Source organism: Struthio camelus, chromosome Z (genome assembly GCF_040807025.1).
Source record: "Struthio camelus isolate bStrCam1 chromosome Z, bStrCam1.hap1, whole genome shotgun sequence".
NCBI classification, from domain to species: Eukaryota; Metazoa; Chordata; class Aves; order Struthioniformes; family Struthionidae; genus Struthio; species Struthio camelus.
Window position 1 is genome coordinate 23,366,577 of NC_090982.1, and position 23,938 is coordinate 23,390,514.

Consider the following 23,938-nt stretch of genomic DNA (forward strand, 5'->3'; position numbering starts at 1 on the left):
ATTGTATACTCTCTGAAACTTTCTTTCTCCGCAGCCAAAGAATTCTAACAGGCCTAGTTTCTGACGTTTTATATGCAGCATAACTGTAGACCTAAGCAATTGTAATACTTTGCAAAAACACAGCTAAACTTCCAGACAGTGCATCAGCTCATGGTGACTTAAAAACTTTTTAACGGTTAGTTAATGCATTTTGACTTCTTTTTTCTCGTGATTTATGAATCAGCATTACAGATGTTCTATTTTTAATGATTAAAAAATAATTGCAATCTCTTATATCTTTTAGAATATTTCTAGCTTTTTATCCTTTTCTAATGAAACTAATTTAAGTAAATAGCAGAATATTCTAACTCTATGAAAAAATACATGAACACAGGGCGACAAAAAAAAAGAAACAAAAAGAATTCTCTAAAGTAACAAATCAGAAACAAATCTGATTAAGTTATCTGAAGTTGTGGTTTGTTACTTAAAGTATTCCAACAGAGAAGTACTGAAATAGACTTGACAGACGAAAAGAATCCTCCCTCAATAACCTTGATTTACCTGGAATAAGAAAAAAGTATTTGTCTGCCTATGTATCTAGAGTATAAAATATACATATTTATAACATGTGGTGAGTGTACTATGAAAAGATTCTAAAATGAGAGAACCTCTTTGAACAACCACATTAAATTACAGCAGAACTCTTGAGTATACTAAGATTCTAATAATCAACAAATAAAGGCTTTTACTAGCAAGGAACATAATGAGAGCTACTGTACAAGAGATAAAGGAGACAAATCTGGCAGTTTATCTCACTGGATTATATCATTTACTTAAATGGTAAATAAGTTTGTCTAAAGTAAAGCTTGTAAAAGCTACCATATAACTATTAAGCAGCAACGATGATCAATGAATTTTTGGAAAAAATATGTCAGAATTTAGGTGGGATGAAACTGACACAGAATATGAAGTTTAAACAAAAGGTTTTTATTAAGCCATCTTAAACACTGTTTCTCTAAATGAAGCAAGAATTCCTGAACAGATTAGGAAGTAATCCATATTTCCAAAATGACAGATATATTCTACTTGTGTTTTATAACTTACGGGGAGCTCTTTGTATTTCCAGGCATGCACAATTTCTTCCCAACACATATTAACAGTTTTCATTAAACCAAAACAACCATGCCGACCCACAGACTGAAAATCAGAAGTCTTTCACCAAAAAACACTCAGTGAAAAAAAGACTTCAACTTCTGGTGATAGTGTCCAATGTGCAAAAGGAAAAAGGACTCTATCAGAAACACCCGTCTCTGGAAAAAAAATCAAATTCTGTTTTTATTTAAAACATAATCAGTTTTCAAACATTTTAGGTGGAGTTGTTTTAATGTCATTACTTTGGTTTTGGACATTTTTGTTTTATTTGAAATTGCTGAGATCTGTAGTCAGCTGCAAATCGCACTTAAATGTGTGAATATCTAATATACAATAAGCCTTCTCAAAGTCTAAATGCTAGATCTTTGGCTCTGAAAAGAAGTTAGTAATCACCATTCCCTTATTGAGAATATTTTCCCCCTTTTTTACCTTAGGTACATCTAATAAAATCATGAAGCTCCCTCTAGCTCTGCAGAGCTAGATGACCAATGATCCTTTACAGCTCCCATTTTCAAAAGCCATACTTAGAGAGACTGAGAGCAGTACATAATAAGTGTTCTTGTTTTCATTCAACAGTGTTTTCAATTCTGCAACTTGCAAGGACATGGGTAATATGTGAAAACATCTGCCACGAAATATAGAAAGCTAAATATTGCTTATTATTGTGCAGCAAACTAAAGACCCTCTTAATCATTTCCAACTTACACTTTATTTACCAAAATCTAGCTTGAAATCTTATATTGTTTGACAAGCCAGCCATCTCTGTATTTAAACATACACTTATACACACACACAGACACACGCGCGCACGCACGCACACACACATACATTCTGCTTTTCAATTACAAAGTGTAAAATAAAAGAAATAATGATAGGTAATACCATAACCTTATTTTAGAACCCATTCAAATAGAGCGCATCTTAGTTCAAAACCAATTTGTTTGTGTACACCAGTATTCCAGAAAACTAGTAATGCCAGTGGTAATTTACTGACTGTATTTTCACCTACCATAATATTTACACATACCATTTGTAATGGCTTTTATTGTTTAATCTCCTCTGCGTTTCAGTATTGGATACTATGGAATTACAGTTATTTAGCAGGCTATAAATAATGTAGTTGGCATGTGCAATTGATATTTAAAATGTCTTACGACAACTGTAAAAGCCTCATTACAGACTAGCAAATCATTTCTAACAAGCAAGTTCAACTGACAAATACCAAAGCAAACCTGCAGTCTACGCTGCAAGCATGTTTGTTTTATTTAAAGGATACGCATTTAATACAGTGTGCAATGGACCATCCAGACAAATTATAAAGAAGAAAGTTAAGTGAACATCCAAAGTAATACGGCTATTTTGAAGCCTTCTAAAATAAAACAAAACAAAAAAAACCCTCAGTAACAACAACAGTAAGAGTAGCTTACTCTCCCCTCCCCCCTTTATGAGCTAGTGTCCAATTTCTTCTTTTCTGAACAGCTGTATTATCCAACTTAAGTTGCTCTGCTAATTTCAGTCCCACAAGGACTAACTTGGAAGGCAAAAAAATACTAGAAAAGATCAATTTGCTGGGAAAGATCAAATGAGAAAACTGTGGGGATAGCACCAGGTCAGAGTGTGAAGAACTACGCAGACCTGTTCTTCATTAACTTAAGCTCTCTTGGGACGTCACACACTACCTGTCCATGGGCTTATTGAACCGCCTAACCCTCGTCTCTGTACCATTCTTCTGGGCCCAAGTGAATCATATCCTGCTGCTGACAAGTTAGCAGGGGACTGCGGCTGAAACATGAAAGTACTTTTCTTTCTTGTCTAAATCAGGCAGATTTTTGAAAAGACGACACAGCACTGACTCGTGACATGGCAAGATGAAATGAGAGGTCTGGGCTGGTCTTGGAGCTGTGCAGATAAAAGTAATCAAATGACACTCCTGGAATGCAAATTGGCATTCTTGACTACAGCAATTGCACAACCATGAAACATCTCTGACAGCAAGCAAGATTAGGACAAAATGTTATGTAAAGCACTGAACTCAAAACTCAATAGAAAATTCAAACTGTAACACTTACATTTTAATAAAGCAATCGTCACCTCTGCTTTTGTCTGATCCTTTACTTTGTTTAATGCAATCACATACCCATCTTTCACATACACCTCAAGAATAAAAATTCAATGTGCATAAAAATACGTATCTGCTACATTTGTTCCCCTAAAATGTTACAGTATTATATTTTTACAAAGTAATATTGTAATATATAAGAAGTGAGCTTATGGAACAGTTTCATATTCTCCAGTCTTAAAAGAAGTTTCAAACTTTGCTCATAACAAATTAGCGTACAGTTTACATTTACATTTTTCTGCAGCTGGATCAGGTAAAGATGGATCTTTTCAAATATTTAGTAAGTAAATTTTAAATTTCATGCGCTTTAGGAATTTAAAGCAGAACATACATACAGCTAGATGGTTCATTTATACTGGACAGCTTAAAATGAAACTACAACGTATCAGAGAGCTCATATGCCCCATTACATTTCAGATTAAAAATTCCTGCAATTTTTAAGGGCAAGGAAAGTTCCACATACTTTTATAGGAACTTGGTATTCTTGTGCAGATCTGCTGATCAGGCTTATTAAATATTACTATCTGAAATGAACTCAATAATTAAACTGTGTGAGCAGTTGCACTGTGAAACTGTGACAAAAACACTACCTGGTTTTAAAAGTAATTCCTGTCTATGGAGATGGGTGATAATACAGAGAGGAGATAGATAATAATGTAATAAGAAATAAAAGCCCACTCCTATCTAAAAACATTTCAACAACTGCTATGCCCAGCTAACACACAGTTTAAGAAGAGAAATATGCAATATCCTGGTTTTGACTTCTTACTTAAAAATAGCTTCAAATCATTTTAACTGTTGACCAGATACACACACGAAAAAGACACTCATTGCCACTTTAATCCTGGGTACACCGGATTATTGCATGATGTCTTTTGTGCATCAATTTTACAACAGCTTGACTCTAGGGTAAATGGGAACCATCATAAATCGCATGCTGCTTTCAAAACCACTTTAATTTCTGTCAGCGTTACTGTAACCACAGTCCTGGGCACATGCTGCTTTTTCCCCCTCCCAAGCCTCCCCCCCTTTTTCTTTTTTTATTGTTGCCTGCATTTGACAGTTGCATCTCCTACACTCCAATTGTGGCTTTGATCACTGAAACAAGACATGTCATGTTAGGGAAAGGAGGGAAAAAAACCAACCCTCCATCTCAAGCTCTTCCTTCATTCATACACAGACATACACTACGGTTTGAGTGCAATATATACATACACACATACACATATATGCATATATATTGTGCGTGTGTGTGCATATGGATAGGCATGGCACACAAGACAAACGTATCACAACGCTGAAGTGAGGTGAGAAAAGCAGACTGAAAGCAAGGCAGTGGCCAAACAGCAATTCAAAATATCCTGCTTCATTGGATATGGGATGATTGCCGTTCATCACTAACTGAACTCAGTCTACTTGTTAATACCAGCGGCTATCGTTATGCATGTAAGTGTAGTCATGGCTCTTTAAACGTGCTTGCTCTGTGCAGCTGTTTAACCTATCTTCACATCAAAGCCCAGACAAGAGGACTTCAGCCAAACGAGTTCCTCAGTCACTTCGATTTTTAATTTTTAAATTAAGAGGTCGTGAAAGCCCGAAGCTTGCTTTGCAAAAACCCGGCTGTAAAGGAGACGTACATTTGCACAGCACATGAAATACCCAGCAAAAACTTGCTTAAAGTTGTTTTTTGGTGGGCTCCCCCCCCCCATGCCTTTTACAGTCAGCGCATCAACAGAGCCCTGCAAGTCCTGTTAACAATCGCTGATGGGAGAGGTGCAAACTGCAAGCACATGCACGAGAAAAAGCAAAGAGTTACTGCGGGAAGGTGGATTTACACGTTTGTCTCCCTGCCTCGGGCGCTGTTTCACACGCGAACACACAGCTCCTTCCCCCGCTCTCAAAGGTTACCTTTGCATTGTGTGCAAACCTTACTCATTTCCGAGCAGAAGGTGGTGTCCAAATAAAGATTAGACCACCGTATGTCCAATTCACCCCCACTCCACCTCCTCGCTCCCTCCCTCCACACACACACTTTTTAAAACTAGCCCCTCATCTTTAGCGGAGGGAAGGAGGCGGTAAAACGCATGTGGCCATCCCATTTCAACCCCCCAAACTCGCTGAAAGTTTAGCACAGCCTCTCCGTCATTTTATTTTCCCCCAATCCAAACAGCACAGGACTGATTTATTTATTTATTATCCTCCTCCTTCTCCTTGCCCGGCTGCGTGTTTATTTGAAGGCTGAAACACACCGGATAAGCGAGCAGGGCTGCTTGTGTTACTGCACAATTTATTAATCAAATCAAACCGAAGTAAAGGCTAGAAGGAAAACACGAAAGGCTGCTGGAAACTTCTTACCATCTCTGCATGCTGGTTGTCAAGTGCACCCCCTGTCTCTCGATCTCCTCTCAGCGGCAGTGCCTGCACCCTTCCTTTGCCTCTGGGCTCTCAGCGCCTCTCTCCTTCCTCCTCTCTCTCCCTCTCTCTCGCTTCTCCCCCCCCCCCCCCTTCTTCCTCCCCACTTTCCTCTCTCTTTTCCTCACCCGCGCACCTTCAGGTGATTCGAACTAAAAAAAGACTAAGAGAGACTTCAAAAACAAAAATAACGCTGCAGCGGCAGCAGGCAGAGCCTCCCTCTTCCCCCCCCCCCCCGCCCCTCTCCTCTCTCTCTCTCAGGCTCTTCCAAAACTTCAGCCCCCAAAGTTCAGCCCGAGCAGCAGAGAGAAAGAAAGAGAAAGAGCTTTCAGGGGAGAGCTGGAAGTGATGGGAGGAGGGACCCAGGTTCGGGTCAGAGCCTCCACAGGTTGGTTTGTTGTTGTTGGGTTGTTTGGTCGGGAAAGGGGAAGGGGAGGTTGCCAGCGGGTCTGGAAGGGCAGCGCGGCTTCCTCGTAACCCCCACGCCGCTTTTTATTGCTCGGGACAGGCAGGCAGAGAAAAAAAGGGAAAGGGTGGGGGGGGGGAAGAAAAAACAGCCCCCTCCGCTCCGTCCCTCCCTCTCCCCCCAAAACTTTCTGGTGCCAGACGGGGGACCGGGCAGAGGCCGCCTGCGCCCAGCTGTCAAAAACGCCGAGCGGCCGCCGCCAACTTTGCGGCGAGGGCGGCGGCGGCGGCGGGCGCGGTGCGGGGCCGGCGGCCGCTCGCTGCCTCTCTCGGCCCTCTTCCCCCTTCCTTGCCCCTTCCCGCTCCTCTGGCCGGTTCCTCCTCGCAGCGGCTGCCGTCTCTCCTGCTGCTTCTCCTCTTCCTTATCAGCTCCGGGCGCCGCTGGAGCGAGCGAGCGAGCGAGAAGGAGGCGAGGAGCAGGGTGGAGGGAGGGCAGAGAGAGGGGAGCGAAACGGCGGAAAATCAAACGTAACCCGGGGTGGTTTGGGGGGGGGGAGCAGCAAGGATAGAGAGGGGAGAGCCTGAGGGAAAAGCGTTAGAAGAGAAGCGAAAAGTTAGGCGGCTGTAAAGTTTTGGCTTGTGGTTGCCGGTTCCCCGCTCCCCACCCCTTGCTCCATCAGCTCCCGGGGCTCTGCTGCGGCGGCTGCTGCTCGATGTGGGATCTGAGGAAATTTTTGTAAAAGGGTGGTTTTTTTTTTTTTTGTGGGGGGGGTGTGGAAGGAGGAGGGAAGGGGGGGGAGGAGGTGAGCCGTCACGGTTGTACGTTTGCAGGGAACAGACAAGAGTCACATCTGTGTGCGACACGGAGCCAAGGCGAGCGAAACCCTGCCCCGGCGATGCCGGGGCCGCGGCGCGGGGCGCGCAGGCACACAACGGCCGCCGCCGCCGCGCGCGCCCTGAGGGGGCGGGGGGCGGGGGGGGAGGGGAGGGGAGGGGAGCGCCGCCCCGCGCCCCGCCGCTCCGCGCCCTGCCTCGCCACACGCGCGCCGCCCGCCTCGCGGCACTGCCTAACGGCCGGGCAAGGCGCGCGCGCCCGCCAGCGCGAGCGCCTCGCCGTTATTCCCCGCGTCGCGCCCGCGAACTTTCTGCCCGGCCGGGCTCTCCGCTGGAGGAGTAACGCGCACTGGCAGCCCCCCTCCCCGGCCCCCCTCGGCCTCCACCGGCGAAACGTTGCCGCAGGCCGGTGATTAAATCGCCTGTTCGGTTTTTCAGGCGATTTAAAGCCTTCTCCCCTCCTGTGGCCGGGTACGGCTTGCGGAGGGTGGCTGACACCAAGCGCCTCAGAAGTCCGTCGTGTCGTACCGCAGCCGCCGCTGTCTCCTGCTTGTGAAGGCACTGAGGTTGAGAGTCGCTGATGATCTCAAAATTGCACACACACCCCCCGCCCCCCGCCTTCTTGAGTTGTTTGCATACCTACAATAAGATAGGGACGAGACCAAAAAAATACGCAGTAAGAGAACTTTCTGAAATGAAAGCACAGCTGTGTGTTCCAACGACTTAACAGACAAGTGTTCGCTATTAGGACGTTTTTCCTCCTGCCCTCAATTGATGTAACTGGACACACTGGTGACCCAGCAGGCACTTAACAAAAAAGGAGATGGGACGGAGATAGGTCATCTGTATGAACTAGACAGGTATTTGCAGCTTTTGCTTTTACCTGGATCTGCTATGGGCCAAAATCTTAACAAACTCTTGATGTAATGCATGTCCCTGTGAATTACCAAGTTACCAGGTTTTTTTACCAGATTTTATTGTCTCTATTTACAAATGTCCTATGTCTATCAGAAGAGGGAAGGGTAACTATTACTACCAAAACCAGATTTTCACAGAAACTGTGAAATATAAAATACACTTAAATGAGATATATCTCAAGGTTATCTGCTTTTCTATGGAACTTTCATTTTGTTTTCTAGGTATTAGTCAGATACCGTCATTAGGCATAACACAGATCAGCTTATGGACAGGATTTGCAGAGTCCACACTTCATCAGGATTAGTTTCGATCCTTGAGCTGTAGAGAGCATGTTCCAGGCTCTGACAACGATTCAAAAGGATTTTGCATTTTTTATGTACCATGTCCAAATAAGATTTTGAGTAATTTAGGGTCTTTCTAAAATTTCACAGGACTAATTAAGCCATGACCTGACGCATTTTCTGTCAAAGGGGAGAGATAAGAAAAACCTAGTTAATTATTTCAGAGTCACATTTTATTTCACATAAAAACACATTTGCCCTTTTGAACCAATGAAGGGCCAAGAACTTGCAAAAAAATTGTGTTCACACAGCCCCCTAGTGGCTAAAGTCTTGACAAGTGTACATGCATGTGTCTTCACATGGAGGTTCCAGACCCCCTTGATTCAGATTACAAATAAAATGTACTAACTTTAGCTTGCAAGAGGCATGATCACCTGCTACAATACAGATATTCCATGCCTATTACCAGCCAAATTTTTACTGTGCTTTTTCTCACAGAGGTAAATCAAGGCTATGAAGAGTTACAGCCTTGTGAAGGCAAAGGCTTACAGCAGGCAGGCAGGCAAACAGCTACACTTAAAACCAATTTTCCTTAACACTTCGGAAAAGTGAGTTTCGTTTCACTCGGGCTAGACATTTGTAGGAGATACACGCGTATTTGTTAAAACAGTGAAAATAACTTAGATTACAGTGAAAATGACTTAGATCACACACTAAAAATTTCGATCTAAAATTTCGATTCTGATCAGTCAATTCAGATAAAGCAGCTTTTAAGTGTTACAAAATAATAGCTTCCAGTCACTTTATTTTAAAAGATTTTAAGGTATTGCATGTGAATACTAATAATATTTCCTGTAGTAAATAATTCCTTTGTTACTTTGCTTGAAATGTAGTGCAGCTTTTTTAAATCTCCCTTTTTTTTCTCCACCTGTCAATAAGCCAGTGGCTTTTGTATCGCCAGCATCTTGAAAGCTGCTGAGGAGGTAAAATAGCTGGAGGCAAGCTGGCTGTTGGGAGTTCTGATACTTGGGTTGGCAGAATGGGATTACATGATAAACATTGTGTAATAAGACATTTCTGCTTAAAAGACCAGCAAAATAGCTAGCTGGTGGCATTTTAATATACATCATCATTAGACTTCAGACTGAACAAGAACCAAGCTGTTCAGAAAGTCTGCATCTTCAGAATCATACTTTCAGTCCCATAGACAACAGTATTTTAAATTTACATTCAGTTCTTACTTTCAAAATTGCCATGTGATATATTCTGAGATATATTCTACAGTCACATATTCCTAGGAAAACATGGCTCTAGTTAAAATTCTATACCATCCACTTGCACTGGGGGGGGGGGGGGCGGGGGGGTTGCCCCCCTCCCCTCCTTTTATATTGCTCTGCTGTCTGTGAGTTCAGCACACATCATATATACTGTAGGAAATGACAAAATATTTTTACTTGTAGTTCAGGGAGTATCTCAAAATGCAGAGAATGTAAAGACCGATGCTATGTCATAGGACTGTCTCATGACTTCTCAGTGTGTGTTAATTATCCTATATTTTGGAGATTGTAGGTAAAGTTTCAGAGAGTAAAATCAAAGCCTAAACTTGTCCTTGCTTTTTAGATTAATGATATGTGTTAGTGAAGGGAAGAGTATGTCTTAAAATTTCAGCTTCACTAATAGGAATATCTACCGCATACACTCTGTTTTCACTGTAGATTTCCCTCAAAACCGAGTGTAACCACTGTAAAGGATCATAGCCCTGCAACTACACATAGACCTTCAATTTCTCCTATTTGTTGCCCATACTGCATGTGTTAGTATACAGGCACTTCAGAGAAGCACCCGGTTCTGCTGATTTCCCAGAAGAAGTATGAGAGCTTTCCCCATAATGCTGTGCTTTTGATACTTCTTTGTTTTTGTGCATACGCTTACAGTGGACTCCCTTTTGCCCTGTTTTGTTGATTTTGAGGTCTCTTTTTCGCATCATCCTGCATCATTTGTGTGCTAATCTCGTCCACCACTTGCTCACTTGACTGTGGGTCATCATCACCCTTCCCTGTCTTTCCTAGCTGGGCCATCCCAAAACAGCCCACTCTGTAGGTCGAGGCCAGAATGAAGTTTTCAAACTAAAGCCACACATTTATAATCGGGAAGATAACCATTCTAGCTACTTCCTTCAGGGTCACAGTTAATGCTATTCTTATGGGTATGAATGATGTTAGGTAATAACTAATAGTATCTTCTCAGAGGCTGTTCCCTATCAGAAGTCATCTAGGTATCTAGGGGACCACAACCCTCTACATTTACTGAGGAAAGTTAGTAGCAACTATGCCTTTACTTTTTTGACATACTCACTGAATTTTTAAGCAGTCCTTAATCTGAGCTTTATTAGCATGAGCACAGTTGGTTAGAAGGACATTTCTCTCCACTCTTAATTTTGATCTTCCAGATTGGAGCACTAATATATTGTAACTTGGAGATACAGTCTGAGTAGGAACCTGCAGCTTGAGGAGGGGATGGAAGTACAAATCATCTAAATTGTGAAGTCTCCAGATATGGTATTTCTCTTCTATCTTGATCTTCCTTCTTGTTGAAAGAATCTGTGGTTCATGTGAATCTTCTGACCAAGCTGTAAGGCAGCAGATGTAGTTGAGATGATGTGCCCAAGCAGTAGAGCAGAGGTGGATCATAGGTCACTAAAACCCTGTGAGGAAGTATAACAACATATCAAAATTGAAATCTTTCATATTTTAATCAGCCAGAGGATGGGAAGGTACAAAGAAAGGTGTAACTGAAATATGAAAAACCCGTTTTCCATTTAAAAAAATCTCCAACAGAAAAATTATTCCAGTTTTGGATATAAAACCTTCTATTTTCTGTAATCAACAACTTTGAAAGAGCAAAGCAATCCAATTTCTTACAAGAAAGCCATGAACAATTTAGAACAATACCATTATACCAATTTAGACCAATACCAGTATAAGTATCTGAAGGGGGAGTGTCAAGAGGATGAGGCCAGCCTCTTCTCCGTGGTGCCCAGCAACAGGACAAGAGGCAATGGGCACAAACTGAACCACAGGGAGTTCCACCTGAACCTGAGAAAAAACTTCTTCACTGTGAGGGTGACAGAGCATTGGAACAGGCTGCCCAGCGAGGTAGTGGAGTCTCCTCCGCTGGAGATATTCAAAACCCATCTGGATGTGATCCTGGGCAATATGCTCTAGGGGACCCTGCTTGAGCAGGGAGGTTGGACTAGATGATCTCCAGAGGTCCCTTCCAACCTAAACGATTCTGTGATTCTGTGATTATGAACTCTTAATTGGTTATTTTATTCAGAAGTAGGGTTGTGGCATATATTCAGGACACTTACATTATTTCTATGCGGAATATTACTATAAAATAGGTAGCCTGGCTTGTTGCATGGCTTACACAAAAGATAGGCCCATATTGCCTGTTAGAATTTGTTGTAATTTCCTCTTTTCAGTTATCTATGGCTTGCCGAACATTTATGTTTTCTTTTGATTTTTTTATGCTAGTTGGTCTGTCAGATTCTGACATTTTGGGAAGAACTTCAGCCATTCTCAAGAATTACATTAGCAAAGAATACTTTTGCATTTATTTTTAAACAGGTGTAATTCTTTCCTTGGGAAACTAGTATTTTAGAGCAGGAGCTTGAAATTTGGCCTGAGGTAGCCAGGGTGTCAAGGATGTGCTTTTTGCTATTTTTGAGGGAGTTCATCTAATTTAGCTGAGGGCCAAGAGGACCAGAGCCAAAAAATGAAAAACTAGTCACCAACTGTAAAAATTTTGTTTGAAGTGAGCTGCCCAGGATCACAGAGGAGCTCAGAGACAGGTAGAATCTTGATTCTCCAGGGTGGCACTCAGCCGTTTCAGCTACTTTAACTATGGGTCTGTGTTTCTCTTCCTGTGTCATTCACCACACACCTTCAAAGTTCTGCAATAGATTAAGCAGAAACCTTAAGACAGAAGCCTCATTCATTATACAGACACTCGTTTTCATTTAAAGAACACAACCCATTCTGTGTACTGGATGAGGAAGGATCTTGCAGTGAGGAAACAGTGTGTGATCATTTCAGAGACTGCATACTCATCACATGAAAGGGCTGAATTAATGTTGCATAGATGGTCTTAATGATAGTGTTTCTTAACTTCTGAATATCCAACTTTGCAATGCCAGTGTTTGTTAACAAACTTTAAAAAAGTGAAAGTATATCAGGTATTACTGCAGGTCCTTGAGTATGCTCTCTGAGTCAAAATGCATTTTCATCATTCAGGAAATGCATTTAAGAGCAGCTGTTTACATTTTCCTTTTGCACTAAAATATTGAAACTGATTCCAAGTCTTTCTAACACTTCACTACTGCTTGATCCTCCTAGATATAGTGCATCTTTTGGAGATGGAAAAAGATTGTTCGCTGCATATCCTTTTTTTTTTCTTTTTTTATAAAATATCCTATATACTCAGTCTCTTTTAATACATTTTTAGAGATTGCTACCACACAGTTTGATTCACCCCAGACTTTCCTAGATGTATCAGCAGAGGTTCTCAAACATGCTTCCAGTACTTTAAAGAATATATTTATAAAAGTGTTAGCAGTAGACATTACCGTCTAGTTCTATAGCAACTTTTGGCAGGGATATGGATAAGTTTTAAACATAAGGAAAGAACCGAAACTCTGTAACCCACTTTATAGATGAAGGAATTAAGGTGCAAGAAGTTGCAGCTACCTCCTCAAGGTAGTAAAGAAAGTCAAAACATGTATTTTGGAGCTATTTGCTGGTTGACTGGTCACCCTTTCTGCAATAGGAGTAGACCCTTTGATGTTAAAGACCTTCCTAGATCAAAATTTCTTCTTCCCCTGATCTCACTTCCAATTTCTGTCAATCAGTGGGTTTTTTTGGCTTTATAATTGCTAGTCAGAGGCTACCTTTAGTGTTGTAGATTCATTCTGGAATACGCCTCAGATTATCCCTATAACATTTCATAATATTTCCCCCCAGTGAGTATCTGTATTTTTCAGTTGTCTTAGTACATTGCTATCTGTTTTCATATTACTCTGGTCAAAAGTGATTGCCTTGGAGAGTTAGTTGTACACGTTATGGTCAAGTCTCTCCTTTTCCTTATCCAGCTTAACTAGTTTAGCCTGGAACTGGAATTATTGATGGAATTTTGCTTTCTTTATCATGGTATCTTACAATGACCTTTTGTGCACTAAGCCTTTCTTTCATAAATTAATCTAACAAATAAAATGTCCAGTCACAGCTAATACTGATGGGTGGGTCAGTATCTTAAAAGCAACAGAACAAGTGTCAAATATAATATTGCATGGCAAATCACCAAAACTCTCATGTCCAGTCTTGAAAGACATACTAAGTCTTCACTATTTTTGCAGAATTGTTCTTGTGCTATTTACACGTTGCTTAAAGGGAGACTAAAGATGGATGTGGCAACCAAGCCTGAGTACAGTACAGAACATTAAAACTGGCTTTCAAAAGTCTTGCGTAATGGTTCATCATGCATCATAACTTCTTTATGCATTCACTATTTCTTTTATAATTGCTTCAGACATTAAAATAGCATTTGATCTTTATGTCAAGAGCAAGAAAAGAAGGCAGAAGAGTTGGGAACCTGATTCTTACTTCCTTCAAAAGGCCTGCTTTTCGATTTTGGCCTCTCCTAGCAGAAGATTCTCCTACTCTAATTACAGATGCTTAATGAGTCTTGTTTGAAGTTCAGCCTAGTTCTAAGCCTCATATCCAAAGATTTAGTTGGGTACTCTTACTGTTCTTCAGTACAAATACTTTATTTTGGACATATACTAGTATTTTTTTCTTTCACACTTTGCACCTGTAGGCGTTGAAAAACGAGGTGCAGACTTTACTCTAGCCACTGATTAAGATCTGAGAAACCTGGAGAAAGCAGGAGATGAAATAAAATGTCCAAAAACTATTTTTCTTCTTAAAGCACTTTTTCCTCAACACACTTCTGCCACTGGATCATAATTCAAATAAAGTTTGGAATTAACAGTACTATCTAGGTAGAACTCTGAACTCCCTTTCACTTCTTTGACAGTTCAGTGTCAATTAATCTGAATTCAGATCCGAAGGGTTCGTCTTGGACCAGTGTCTCAAAGCTCCTGGATGTTCTAGCAGTATTTTCTGAATTAAAAATACTAAGCAGACTTCACACAGACATATATATAAAAGTGTATGTGTATGTGTGTGTGTGTGTGTGTGTGTGTGTGTGTGTGCGTGCGTGCGTGTGTGTGTGTGTGTGTGTGTGTGTGTGTGTGTGTGTGTGTGTAAAATATATATATAAAAGTGTGTATACAACATATATGTATAAACACACACAATGAATAAAAAGAATTCATTCCATGTGTATATGGCTGGACAAGGAGAAAAAAGGAAATAATGAACTGTTGGCTAAAGGGTTGTTTTTAAATGTTCAAAATGTTTTAGAGTCAGTTCAGAATTCAAATATGTGGATCTTTCAGCATTCTTAACTCTCATAGTTCATGAGTGTCAATTAAGTGGGGCAAGAGAGTCATTATATATGATTACAAGGATAGAAAATGTGACTCTACTATGACAGTTAATTTACAAATATGTTTAAATTAGAGAAACTCTTATATAATCCACCCTATTATTACTATAACAGATTACTTCTCTCAGTTAAGCAGATCTATGTGTGTGGAGGACAGGGGAAAGACTGTAAGAAGGAGATGAAGGAAGTTACTGTTTGAAGGACTGCAAGAAACTTGAGTGTGAAATACTGTCACAAAAAGGCTAGCTGTTCTTGGACAATGGCACTGAGTCTGTGGCCACTGAATTTCTCCTCATAAAATCATGCTGTCAGCGTTTTAACTGGATCCTTTATTTCTGATTTCTTGGTGCAGCTAAAACACTTGCATGTGCACAAATCCTCTGCCCTGTGACTTCTGCTAACCAGTACACTTTGCACAAGTAAAAGACGTTTAAGTTTCATTTGCGTAGGTAAAAGAAGTTGGTATCAATCTGAAAGAGAATGATTGCCTTTGCAATCTGAACACCGTCATTTACAATGCTGTAGTATTCAGCAGCTTCAAAACTGTATTACAATAGCTGCTCCAAAAAGTAGAAGCCACATACTAAAAAGACTGTCCTGCTCTGAAAAACAACTTCAAAGCCCGTTCCAGAGCAAGATAGCAACTTTGTATCACAGATCATTGCAATGCAGTAAGAATTCTTTTGCCTGATGCTTTAGTGCCGATTAGTGGGTATTGCACTGATAGCAAAATAAATATGTTACTACTGAAGAAGCAATGCCAAAAGCTTGGAGATAAGAGATATAACAACTACTAGAAAATCAAGATGTCAGCCGCAATTGTTTGGCATCTTCAGTTCAATGTCATGACTAGAAAATAAAATATCTGAATTTGAAATATCAGCTTCATTAGTCTATAACTGAATGGTCACAGAGTTAGTTGAATCTTCAGATACATATGTCTAGCAGCTAAAGTTCTGTGGGTTTTTTGGTGGTGTGGGAAGTACATGAATCCAAGCTTTATTGTCAGTGCCTCCCATAACATTATTGCTATTTCCTGTTTCAGCCCTTTTTAAATAATATAGGATAGGCTATGTTTTTTTTATGAATTTTTCTTTTTCTGAAGGTTTACAGAATGGTGGAAATACAGTTCAAGTCACATTTTGTAAGGAAGCTGGAGAGTTACTGTCTGCATTCTTCCAATTCATTTCACATACTTCTCCTAAAAGACAAAAAGTACTTCCTCATAATTTCTTCAGGTTTTTTGTGTTCTGCCTTTTTCCTTTAAAACACACACACGCACACTCTTACATAGTACTTTGCAAGAGATGTTGATGAAAATGGGAGCTAGAAGAAATCCTACGTTTAAGAGGAAGGATGATCTTTAATTAGAGTGCTACTTTTATGCAGAGGAAACATAAAGACATCTGGTCCTGCATGTATAGGGTTAGGAGTTATTTATTCAGGAAATCTGTTACAGAAGCATACGAATGGATACATTTTTTCAGACTCCAGAGGAAAATGCTATTCATCTGGGTTGCAACGAGCTAAGAATACCTCACTTTGTAAGAGAGGCATCAAAACAAATACATGATGGATTACTCTGGCTTTCGTAATACTTCACTCTGTACATGCCTTATCCAAAACAGTTCTCATTTCCATCCTTAAGATCACTTTATGATATTATTATTAATGCTAGGCTAATAATTTAGGTTCTAAATGTAATCACTGATGCCAGGATAGCATTTTTTTCTTAAAATGGGAGAATAGAGAAGTCCTGAGATTTCATCTAAGTCCCAACCTTTGCCAAATCCATGAATTAAAAATAAAATACAAGCTGCACAAAGCCAGTTTAAAATGAAATAAAATATTTCTGATTGTCATATACAGGGTTGATGCTGCATGGTTTCTGTCTCCTGGTCACCATCATCACCATTCATTTTACATCAAAACCTAGTTTTCAGGTTAAAAGCACAACACTAGGAACTTGTTGCTAATTTATATTGACATGTTTTATTTTTCCTGCTCTGCATCTTCTGAGATCCTTGGATGAAAGGTGCTACAAGAACTACATGTTTGATCTACTATGCAAAAGCAGGGAGTCAAGCTCAAGTCTTTTGCACTATCTTGCAGAGCGCTAACCACAGTAAAGATACTTGGCTGCCCTAGAATTAGCATGTGATACTTAAGTCATTTCCAGACTGGGGATTTCTTAAATCACTGTATTCTCAGGAAGCAATAATTTTTGGACTGAGGGCAGGATGATTGTTTTGTCTTCTTGTTAATCTTTTCAGATACTGTTGTGATTACAGTATGAAATACGAGATCTCTCTGGTGTGATATTTACTAAATCCATCTCGCATCACAGCCAAAATTAGAAATCAGCGAAACTGCTTACAGAACCATCTGTTTAGAGTAGGAAAGTATTTGTTTACAGAAATGTATTTAGATAAGCAACAAGAGCAAAAGAAGCGCTCTTGTCAAAGTCAAATGGCAGAATTAGACAACATTCAGATCCAGGCTACCCGAAGATACATTGACAGATGTAGCAGGATACATTAATTTTTCTGATACAGACAGTACTGACATCTGATACAGAATTTGACTCTTTAAGATTTTTCAGCATCTAAAATGGGTTACAATACCCTTTATTACTATGGAGCCTCAGGAATGAAGACAGTTTCAAGCCACGTAGAAAATACAGACAAACCCAACACAAATGAATGTTTGGATTTGTAAATTAAATCTGATTGTTACCTTAAGAGCATTATATAATTTCACCCTATGTTTTAATGCAAAATCCCTTCAGGCAGCATTTGATAGGGAGTGGATGTACTTCATTCCTCTAATAATGTGTTTTGATGTTCATGTGTTTGTGAACTTCCCTCAATCGTTTGTCATTAAAATCAGTTCTACTGGCAACAAGGTTTCCATGCTGAGAAGTAGGAAGGGAAATGGTTATGATTAAAGAGTTATACAGCTGCTATTACTGACCCTGACTAGTTTATTTTGGATACCCTAGATAATAATTTTTTTTTTGGTAAAAGCTTGGGAGTGTGCTTGAAAAAACAGGTCTCCAGCAAGGGTGGAGAAGGCCCATTTATTATCTGATTCTATCTGCTGTTTAGGCAATGTAGCCTTGAGATAAATGGCAAGATTCAAAACTTCTTTTTTTTATTTATCCATATGTCAGTGGGAAACATATGAGATGTTTACTTTGATTTACACAAATTACTATTTTAGTATAAGGGACCACAAACAAGTTGAGATCCAGTCCTGTTCTACAGTTTAAAAGTAATTTCAGACTCTACATATTTTTGTTATCATATTTTTCCTGGTTTATTAAAAAAATTCTCTCTTTGCTTTCACTCATTAACATTAATAAAAGGGCAAAGAAAAAAAAGGAAATAGGTCATATGCAAAATTCTGTCAAATGCACCATATGAAGAAAAAAAAATTATTTGCTTTCACTTCATTCAGAAGCAACTAATAATCCTAAGAGCAAGTAGTTAATGACTTTTCAAACACTTTATAGAACTTTATATTGATATTATCTGGTAATACAGTTTACATAACCTTAGCAGATCATTCATATACAGAAAAGTACATTGATGTTTAATAGTATATAAACAAATAATAAAAGAGTACTTTTTGACGCCAGTCAGACAATCTTCAGTACTTTGTAACATGACATTACAGCTGTTCTCCTAGATACAGTTCACCTGATTCAGTCAGTTCCTTTTCTGTACTCTTCTTTTTTGTCACTTTTGCTTTTCATGCTACTGCATAATCTCTTTCATGAGTCCTTAGAACTGCTTATCCTGATACACTCTTCCTTCAGTACTGATGTAATGCTTCTGATCGTAACTAAATGCGTACTCTTGTTTTTCTAGTTCTGCCAATTTATCACCTAATCATTGACTTCCACTTCACCAGTCACTATATACACTACATACACTATATACACTATAGACTATATACTATATAAACTATATACAACTGTGTTCTCCAGCTCACTGTACTTCTTCCTCTGTTCTGCATGTGAGTTAGTAAAATCTCCAAAGACTACTAACATTCAGTGCTACTTCTCTTTTAACTCTCCAGCCCCTCATCTTTCACTCTCTCTTCCTCATCCTGAAGCAGAATTTCCTTCATGCATTAAAAATAAAGAAAATGATATGGTATTTAGAACAAGAAAATTTGACAGGGAAATTTATAAATTACTACTGTCATTTTCCACATAAAATAATTCATGTAGCATATGTTGCATCAGTAAATATATTTGTTTTCTTGGAATGTCATTTAGTAGCAAGCATACTTTCTGGATCAAAGATGCTGTCATCTTATACAGATCATAAATTCTTTATATTAACAAAAGTACTTTTTAAGATTTCATTTGGTTTTACATTTTAACAAAGATGTTGTTCACAACTAGAAGTACACACCAAATCTGCAAATACCAGCAGCAGTTACTCTAGAGGAGGAATATCTAGTGGGGTACCCTCAGGATTCCTGGGAAACCTGGGTTCCATTCTATCTTCCTTCTTAAACTTTTTGTGTGACCTTGGCAAAGTTACAGCCTCTTTGTGGTTTGGTTCCTCCTATGTAAAATGGGTGTTATAACAAGTTTCCAAATTAAAGAATTATAGAGATGTGCACTCAGCTGAAAATCTGAGATGAAGACAGTGGTCATTAAATATACTCCTTTGGCATAGTGCAGCTTTTGACAAAAAGAAAACAGTTAATCTGTAGAGGAAACAAAGCTTTCTTAGGACTGTGGAGTTCTGTGCAAATCTTACAACTTCTGCTCCAAATACAAAGTGCGTTTCTTGACCTTGCTATATCTTGTCTAAATATATAGCAGGGTAAATGGTTATCTAGTTGCAGAAATATTCCAGAACACTCCATTGTATGCTCTTTTGCTGCTAGGAAGAGGCTGAGAGAACACAGTAGATTATAGGTATAAATTACATTGCTGAGACATTGCAGAGATACAATTGTGAGAAGTGTAACAAAAAACGTAAGCTATACAAAAACTATTTAATGGCTTGCAACAAAGGCAGGCAAGTGGAGATTAGGATGCAAAGCAACCTAATAAAGTCTGTGAAGTCCACTATTAAAGAAAAAATTTTGAATATGTAGAACAAATAAAGAGATGCAAGAACTTGCATATGACGTAAACATGAAGGGACAACAGTGATACACATTCCTGTCACTCATACTTAGCTTTCTCTTCTTATGTCATTTTTGCAAGTAAAATGCAGGTCTTAATCACTCCAGTTCCAGTATAGTATATTAACCATTTTCCACAATGCAATGGACACATATTTTCCTTCCTGATTTGGGGAGTATGTGCAGCTGTCTTGCAAATTTGTCATACAGTTTTTATACGGTATCATTTTGCATCATAATCTCACTTGCCTGCCCCCAAACACCTTTCTTCCATTTGCTTCTTTGGAGCAATCTTTGGAGTTGTTAAATTTCATTGTCATTTAGTTCTATACATGGAAGAAATATTTCCTTTAAGATTTTAACACCATGAAAAACTACACTAAATGCAACATAGTAATTACTGAAAAGCAAGCAAACAATTTTGCTTTGGAGAAGTAGCATGCACAACACTAGCAGTTGCATAGTGTAGTTGAAGAAAACATTATGATACTGGTCACAATGTTTACATGCATTCTTTCTAAGATGGTTTCTCATTTTCTGTGTGAATGCTCTTTCCTACAGGAATGCTTCTAAAAACATTCAAATGCAAATGAAAAATTGCATGCCTTTCTAACATTTGGGAATGGAAAAAGCTTCTGATCAATAATTACATCAACTGTTTAGGTTTTGGTCTATTTATTTTAGATTAATTCAGATTTGACCAACAGTGAAAAAGCATCGCTGCTTCGCAGCAACTCAGAGTTTTGTCATGAACCTTGCATGTTGTTACAGGACCTCCTTCCTTCCTTTATGAAAACCATTCATATCGTATACTGAGAAGGTACCAGCTATGTTGTGGACAGTACCAGTTAACCACACTAAAGGAAGAATCTGGGTATAGAGGAGTTCAGCATGAGGGAGGGAAAAATCTGCAGAGCAAAAGATTGTGACTGGCTAGGAAGAGAAGGGAAATACTGATAGAATTCATCAAAGTTGAAGTTAGAAAAGTGGCCAGCCTCAAACAGGATGAAGAAGAGAAAAGCAGCCCATCAGGAAGACAGCCGCTACTGTCACATGGCAAGGATGGAGTCACAGACAGGACACTGAGAGGCAAATACTTCAACTGCTGAGACTAATGCTGACAGGGAGAACAGCAGGTTGGACAGCTTTAAGGACTCTGATTGTGGGAAACCTATATGTAGAAAAAAAAAACACACATGGAGACAGTGAGAAACGTTTAGCCTGTTATTCAGGGAAGCTATATTCACAGAACTTAGATGCTCACTAAACATCAGAGGAAAAAACTATATAGGGAGAACAAGTTGCTGCCCTAAACACACACAGTAAGAAATGCACATAATGCCAAGGCAGAAGAGGGTCAGTCCCAGAGAAATTAACTTGAGACCCAGAGAGGACTTGGCTTCAGAGGCACCCAAAACACTTGGTAAAGAAGCCCATGGGATTTGTTCTGTATTCTTTTGGACTATATTTAGGATTTGAAAATACTCCTTGTCCTAAGGCTGGTCTTTCCATCATTTCTCTCTTCTCAGGTTGGAAAATAGTATTCTCATTTAATAGATTGTTTACTTATTAAGGACCTGTCAAATCTCAGTGCAAAATTATGAGTGATGCAGCTGCAAGGAAAACAAGAATCAGGATTTTACTACTGAAGATACCTCTGACCTACTCTTCATGAAGTAAATTCCTATTGACTTTGGAGGCCTAGATCTGAAAGGCCTGGTCTTGATAAATCTCTGACTTCCTGGTTAAAGCTTTATTGCTGTTTCTACTGCTGCCTTGAAAATACTCTTTTTCTTGGACACATTCGGAATGATAAGTCTCTAGTCAGAATAAGTGGAAGAAAATTGATAACAAGTTTTTGTTTTCCAGCTATTTTTGCCAAGCTTTTCAGGGTGTCCTGAAAGATGTTCTGACTGTAGCTGTGGCCATCAGTTCAGCTACTTCCTAGTTACTGTATCCGGCATGTTTTTACACACTTCAGCAGTTACACTCATTTTTGAGTGCAGAAGTTAAAGGATATTAGGATAGAAGGGCAGACTCCTCACTTTCACTAATTGTGTCTCACCAAGCTTTATGGGGCAAAATGATATGCCATTAATTTATGTAGATGGACTGGACCAGGAAAACAATGCTGATGGTAGAAAAATGCATATGTGAAGAAGTCTGGACAACAGACTTGTGTGCAAATGTAAAAACATACATGTGTGTTCAGGAAGAAAAGCCCAGACAGTAAAATCTCTTTTATTCCTGTGATCTTTTTTCTGTTTCTGCTTGATACTGGCAAGGAAAGGGGAATAAGGAGATAGAGCCAGGCAAACTCTTTCCAATGGAAAGAGGGAAAGACAGAGGGGACATCTTTGGATGTAAGTACAAAATCACACAGCTTAACAGCCCCCAAGGGGATAGATTTTCCTACAGAAGAAAAGAAGCTTCTATTTCTCACATCAAAAACTAACAAATGGAGGAGTAACAGAGGCTCCTGAGGGAGGCTGGTAAGCTGAGACCCCAAATTCATACCATTCAGGGAGAAGTAAAGATCATTCAATCAGCATGCCAAAGTGTTTATAGCTTACATCCTGAGTTTCTCCTTTGTGCTCTGCTGAGGCTTTTGCCAAATCCCTTCAAACATTAAAAATACTAAACACACTCTATACTTGTTTGAAAGACTGCACATCAGAGGAGAATACAAATTCAACCTGGATACTAAGTTTTTCTAATGCATACAACAGTCGTATACAATGATGACCAGTAATAATTGAGCTATGGTACTACGCACAGGCTCCTTCATGTGAATTGCATTAATTGATTTATTAGTAGCAAAATAGCCAGGTGGGTCTGGCTAATTAAGAAGCTGATTGCTAATTGCCAGCACTAGAGACAGCCATGTGAGTGGTTGCAGAAGTAATACATGCAGCCTGTTTGTATCAACTCCATAAACTGCTTGAGAGTTAAGACTGGGGAAGAAAAGAGAGAAGAAAAGTTTGTAGACTGAAATGGAAGTGTAACTCATGGTAGGATCCATTCAGAGGAAGCCAAAGCAGCCAGTCCTGCAGAGAATTTCTGTCATTCATCATTAATCTAGTTTAAAGGTTTGGTTTATCTTTCATTTAGATTACATTTAGATTTAGTTCTCTTTGTATTTCAATCTCTGGTATAACAGATAACATCAGGTAGTTTGGCTGCCAGGTTTTGGTGCTTTTAAAGAAACCCAAAACCTTATCATGCAATAGAATGTGAGTGTTGGTGTTCGTAAAACTCAAGATTTAAACTTGACATTTAGATGCATTTCAAAGTGAATGTTTCTTTATAGTGCTTAACAAATCCTACAGCTGTAGGTTTGTTTATAAGACCCAAAAAATGGGACCAATGTTACTTGCATATTGTTTGACTGAACAAATGCTATGGAGGAAGTACTGGCTGGGAATGTACAGTCTAAACTTGGAAATTCTTTTTTAATAAGCCTATATGACTGTAATAGTACTAGGCCTAAAAAAAATCAAATAAAACATATTCAAGAGGCTGAGGTTTTTCAAAAGCAGATTGTGTAGATCAAAGAGCTGATAAAAACAGGACATTTTTGTTTATGGAATGGCTATGGAAAATGTTTTTTAAGCAATATCATTATTGTGTTTTTTAAAAAATTTTTTATTTTGTACTTGTCTAATCTAAGCTACAGTAATTTCAAAAAAGACTTTTTTTTTTTTCATACACAGAGTGCTGGATGTTTGTGCTCTATATCCCTCTCTCTTTTTCTTCACTAATAAATGAATCAGAAAATTTACTCCATTAAAACAATTCTTATTCCTTTTAGTTTGCATGCCAATATCAGTAACCTCCAGTTAATACCTGTAATCAGAAACTTTGGAGGCTGCCACAGGTGCTTTAGAGAGAATCAGTTTCTACAGCTTATTCCAGTTGTGTTGGTAGTGATATTCAGAACAAGGGTGTTATCTTTTGCTCTATGTATTCTCCATAGCTAGATGGAAGGGCTATACAAATAAAGATTTCTGATAAATATTTTAGGTTCTTCTAAAATAAGCTTCTATTTATGTGGATGTGTGAATTTTTCTTTCACCATAACTTAATGGCAAAAGTGAAATGTCACCTAGTATTAAAGAAA

General features: G+C 39.1%; 1 protein-coding gene and 2 long non-coding RNA genes across 4 annotated transcripts in view; 1 reads left to right on the forward strand and 2 right to left on the reverse strand.

The window, feature by feature from the left end:
• The window catches only part of BNC2 (basonuclin zinc finger protein 2), a 360,399-nt gene extending 353,608 nt beyond the window's left edge, over positions 1–6,791 (reverse strand). For both annotated transcript variants that reach the window (XM_068928905.1, XM_068928904.1), the window contains exon 1: positions 5,606–6,791. In XM_068928905.1, coding sequence (XP_068785006.1) covers positions 5,606–5,608 — 3 coding nt within the window. In that variant the 5' untranslated portion in view covers positions 5,609–6,791. The remainder of the gene's footprint in view (positions 1–5,605) is intronic.
• LOC138064832 (uncharacterized) overlaps positions 5,959–23,938 on the forward strand; it is a 35,370-nt gene continuing 17,390 nt past the window's right edge. The window contains exon 1 of the long non-coding RNA XR_011138093.1: positions 5,959–6,050. This is a non-coding gene — a long non-coding RNA (uncharacterized lncRNA). The remainder of the gene's footprint in view (positions 6,051–23,938) is intronic.
• LOC138064831 (uncharacterized) overlaps positions 7,816–23,938 on the reverse strand; it is a 60,072-nt gene continuing 43,949 nt past the window's right edge. Inside the window, exon 3 of the long non-coding RNA XR_011138091.1 lies at positions 7,816–10,804. This is a non-coding gene — a long non-coding RNA (uncharacterized lncRNA). The remainder of the gene's footprint in view (positions 10,805–23,938) is intronic.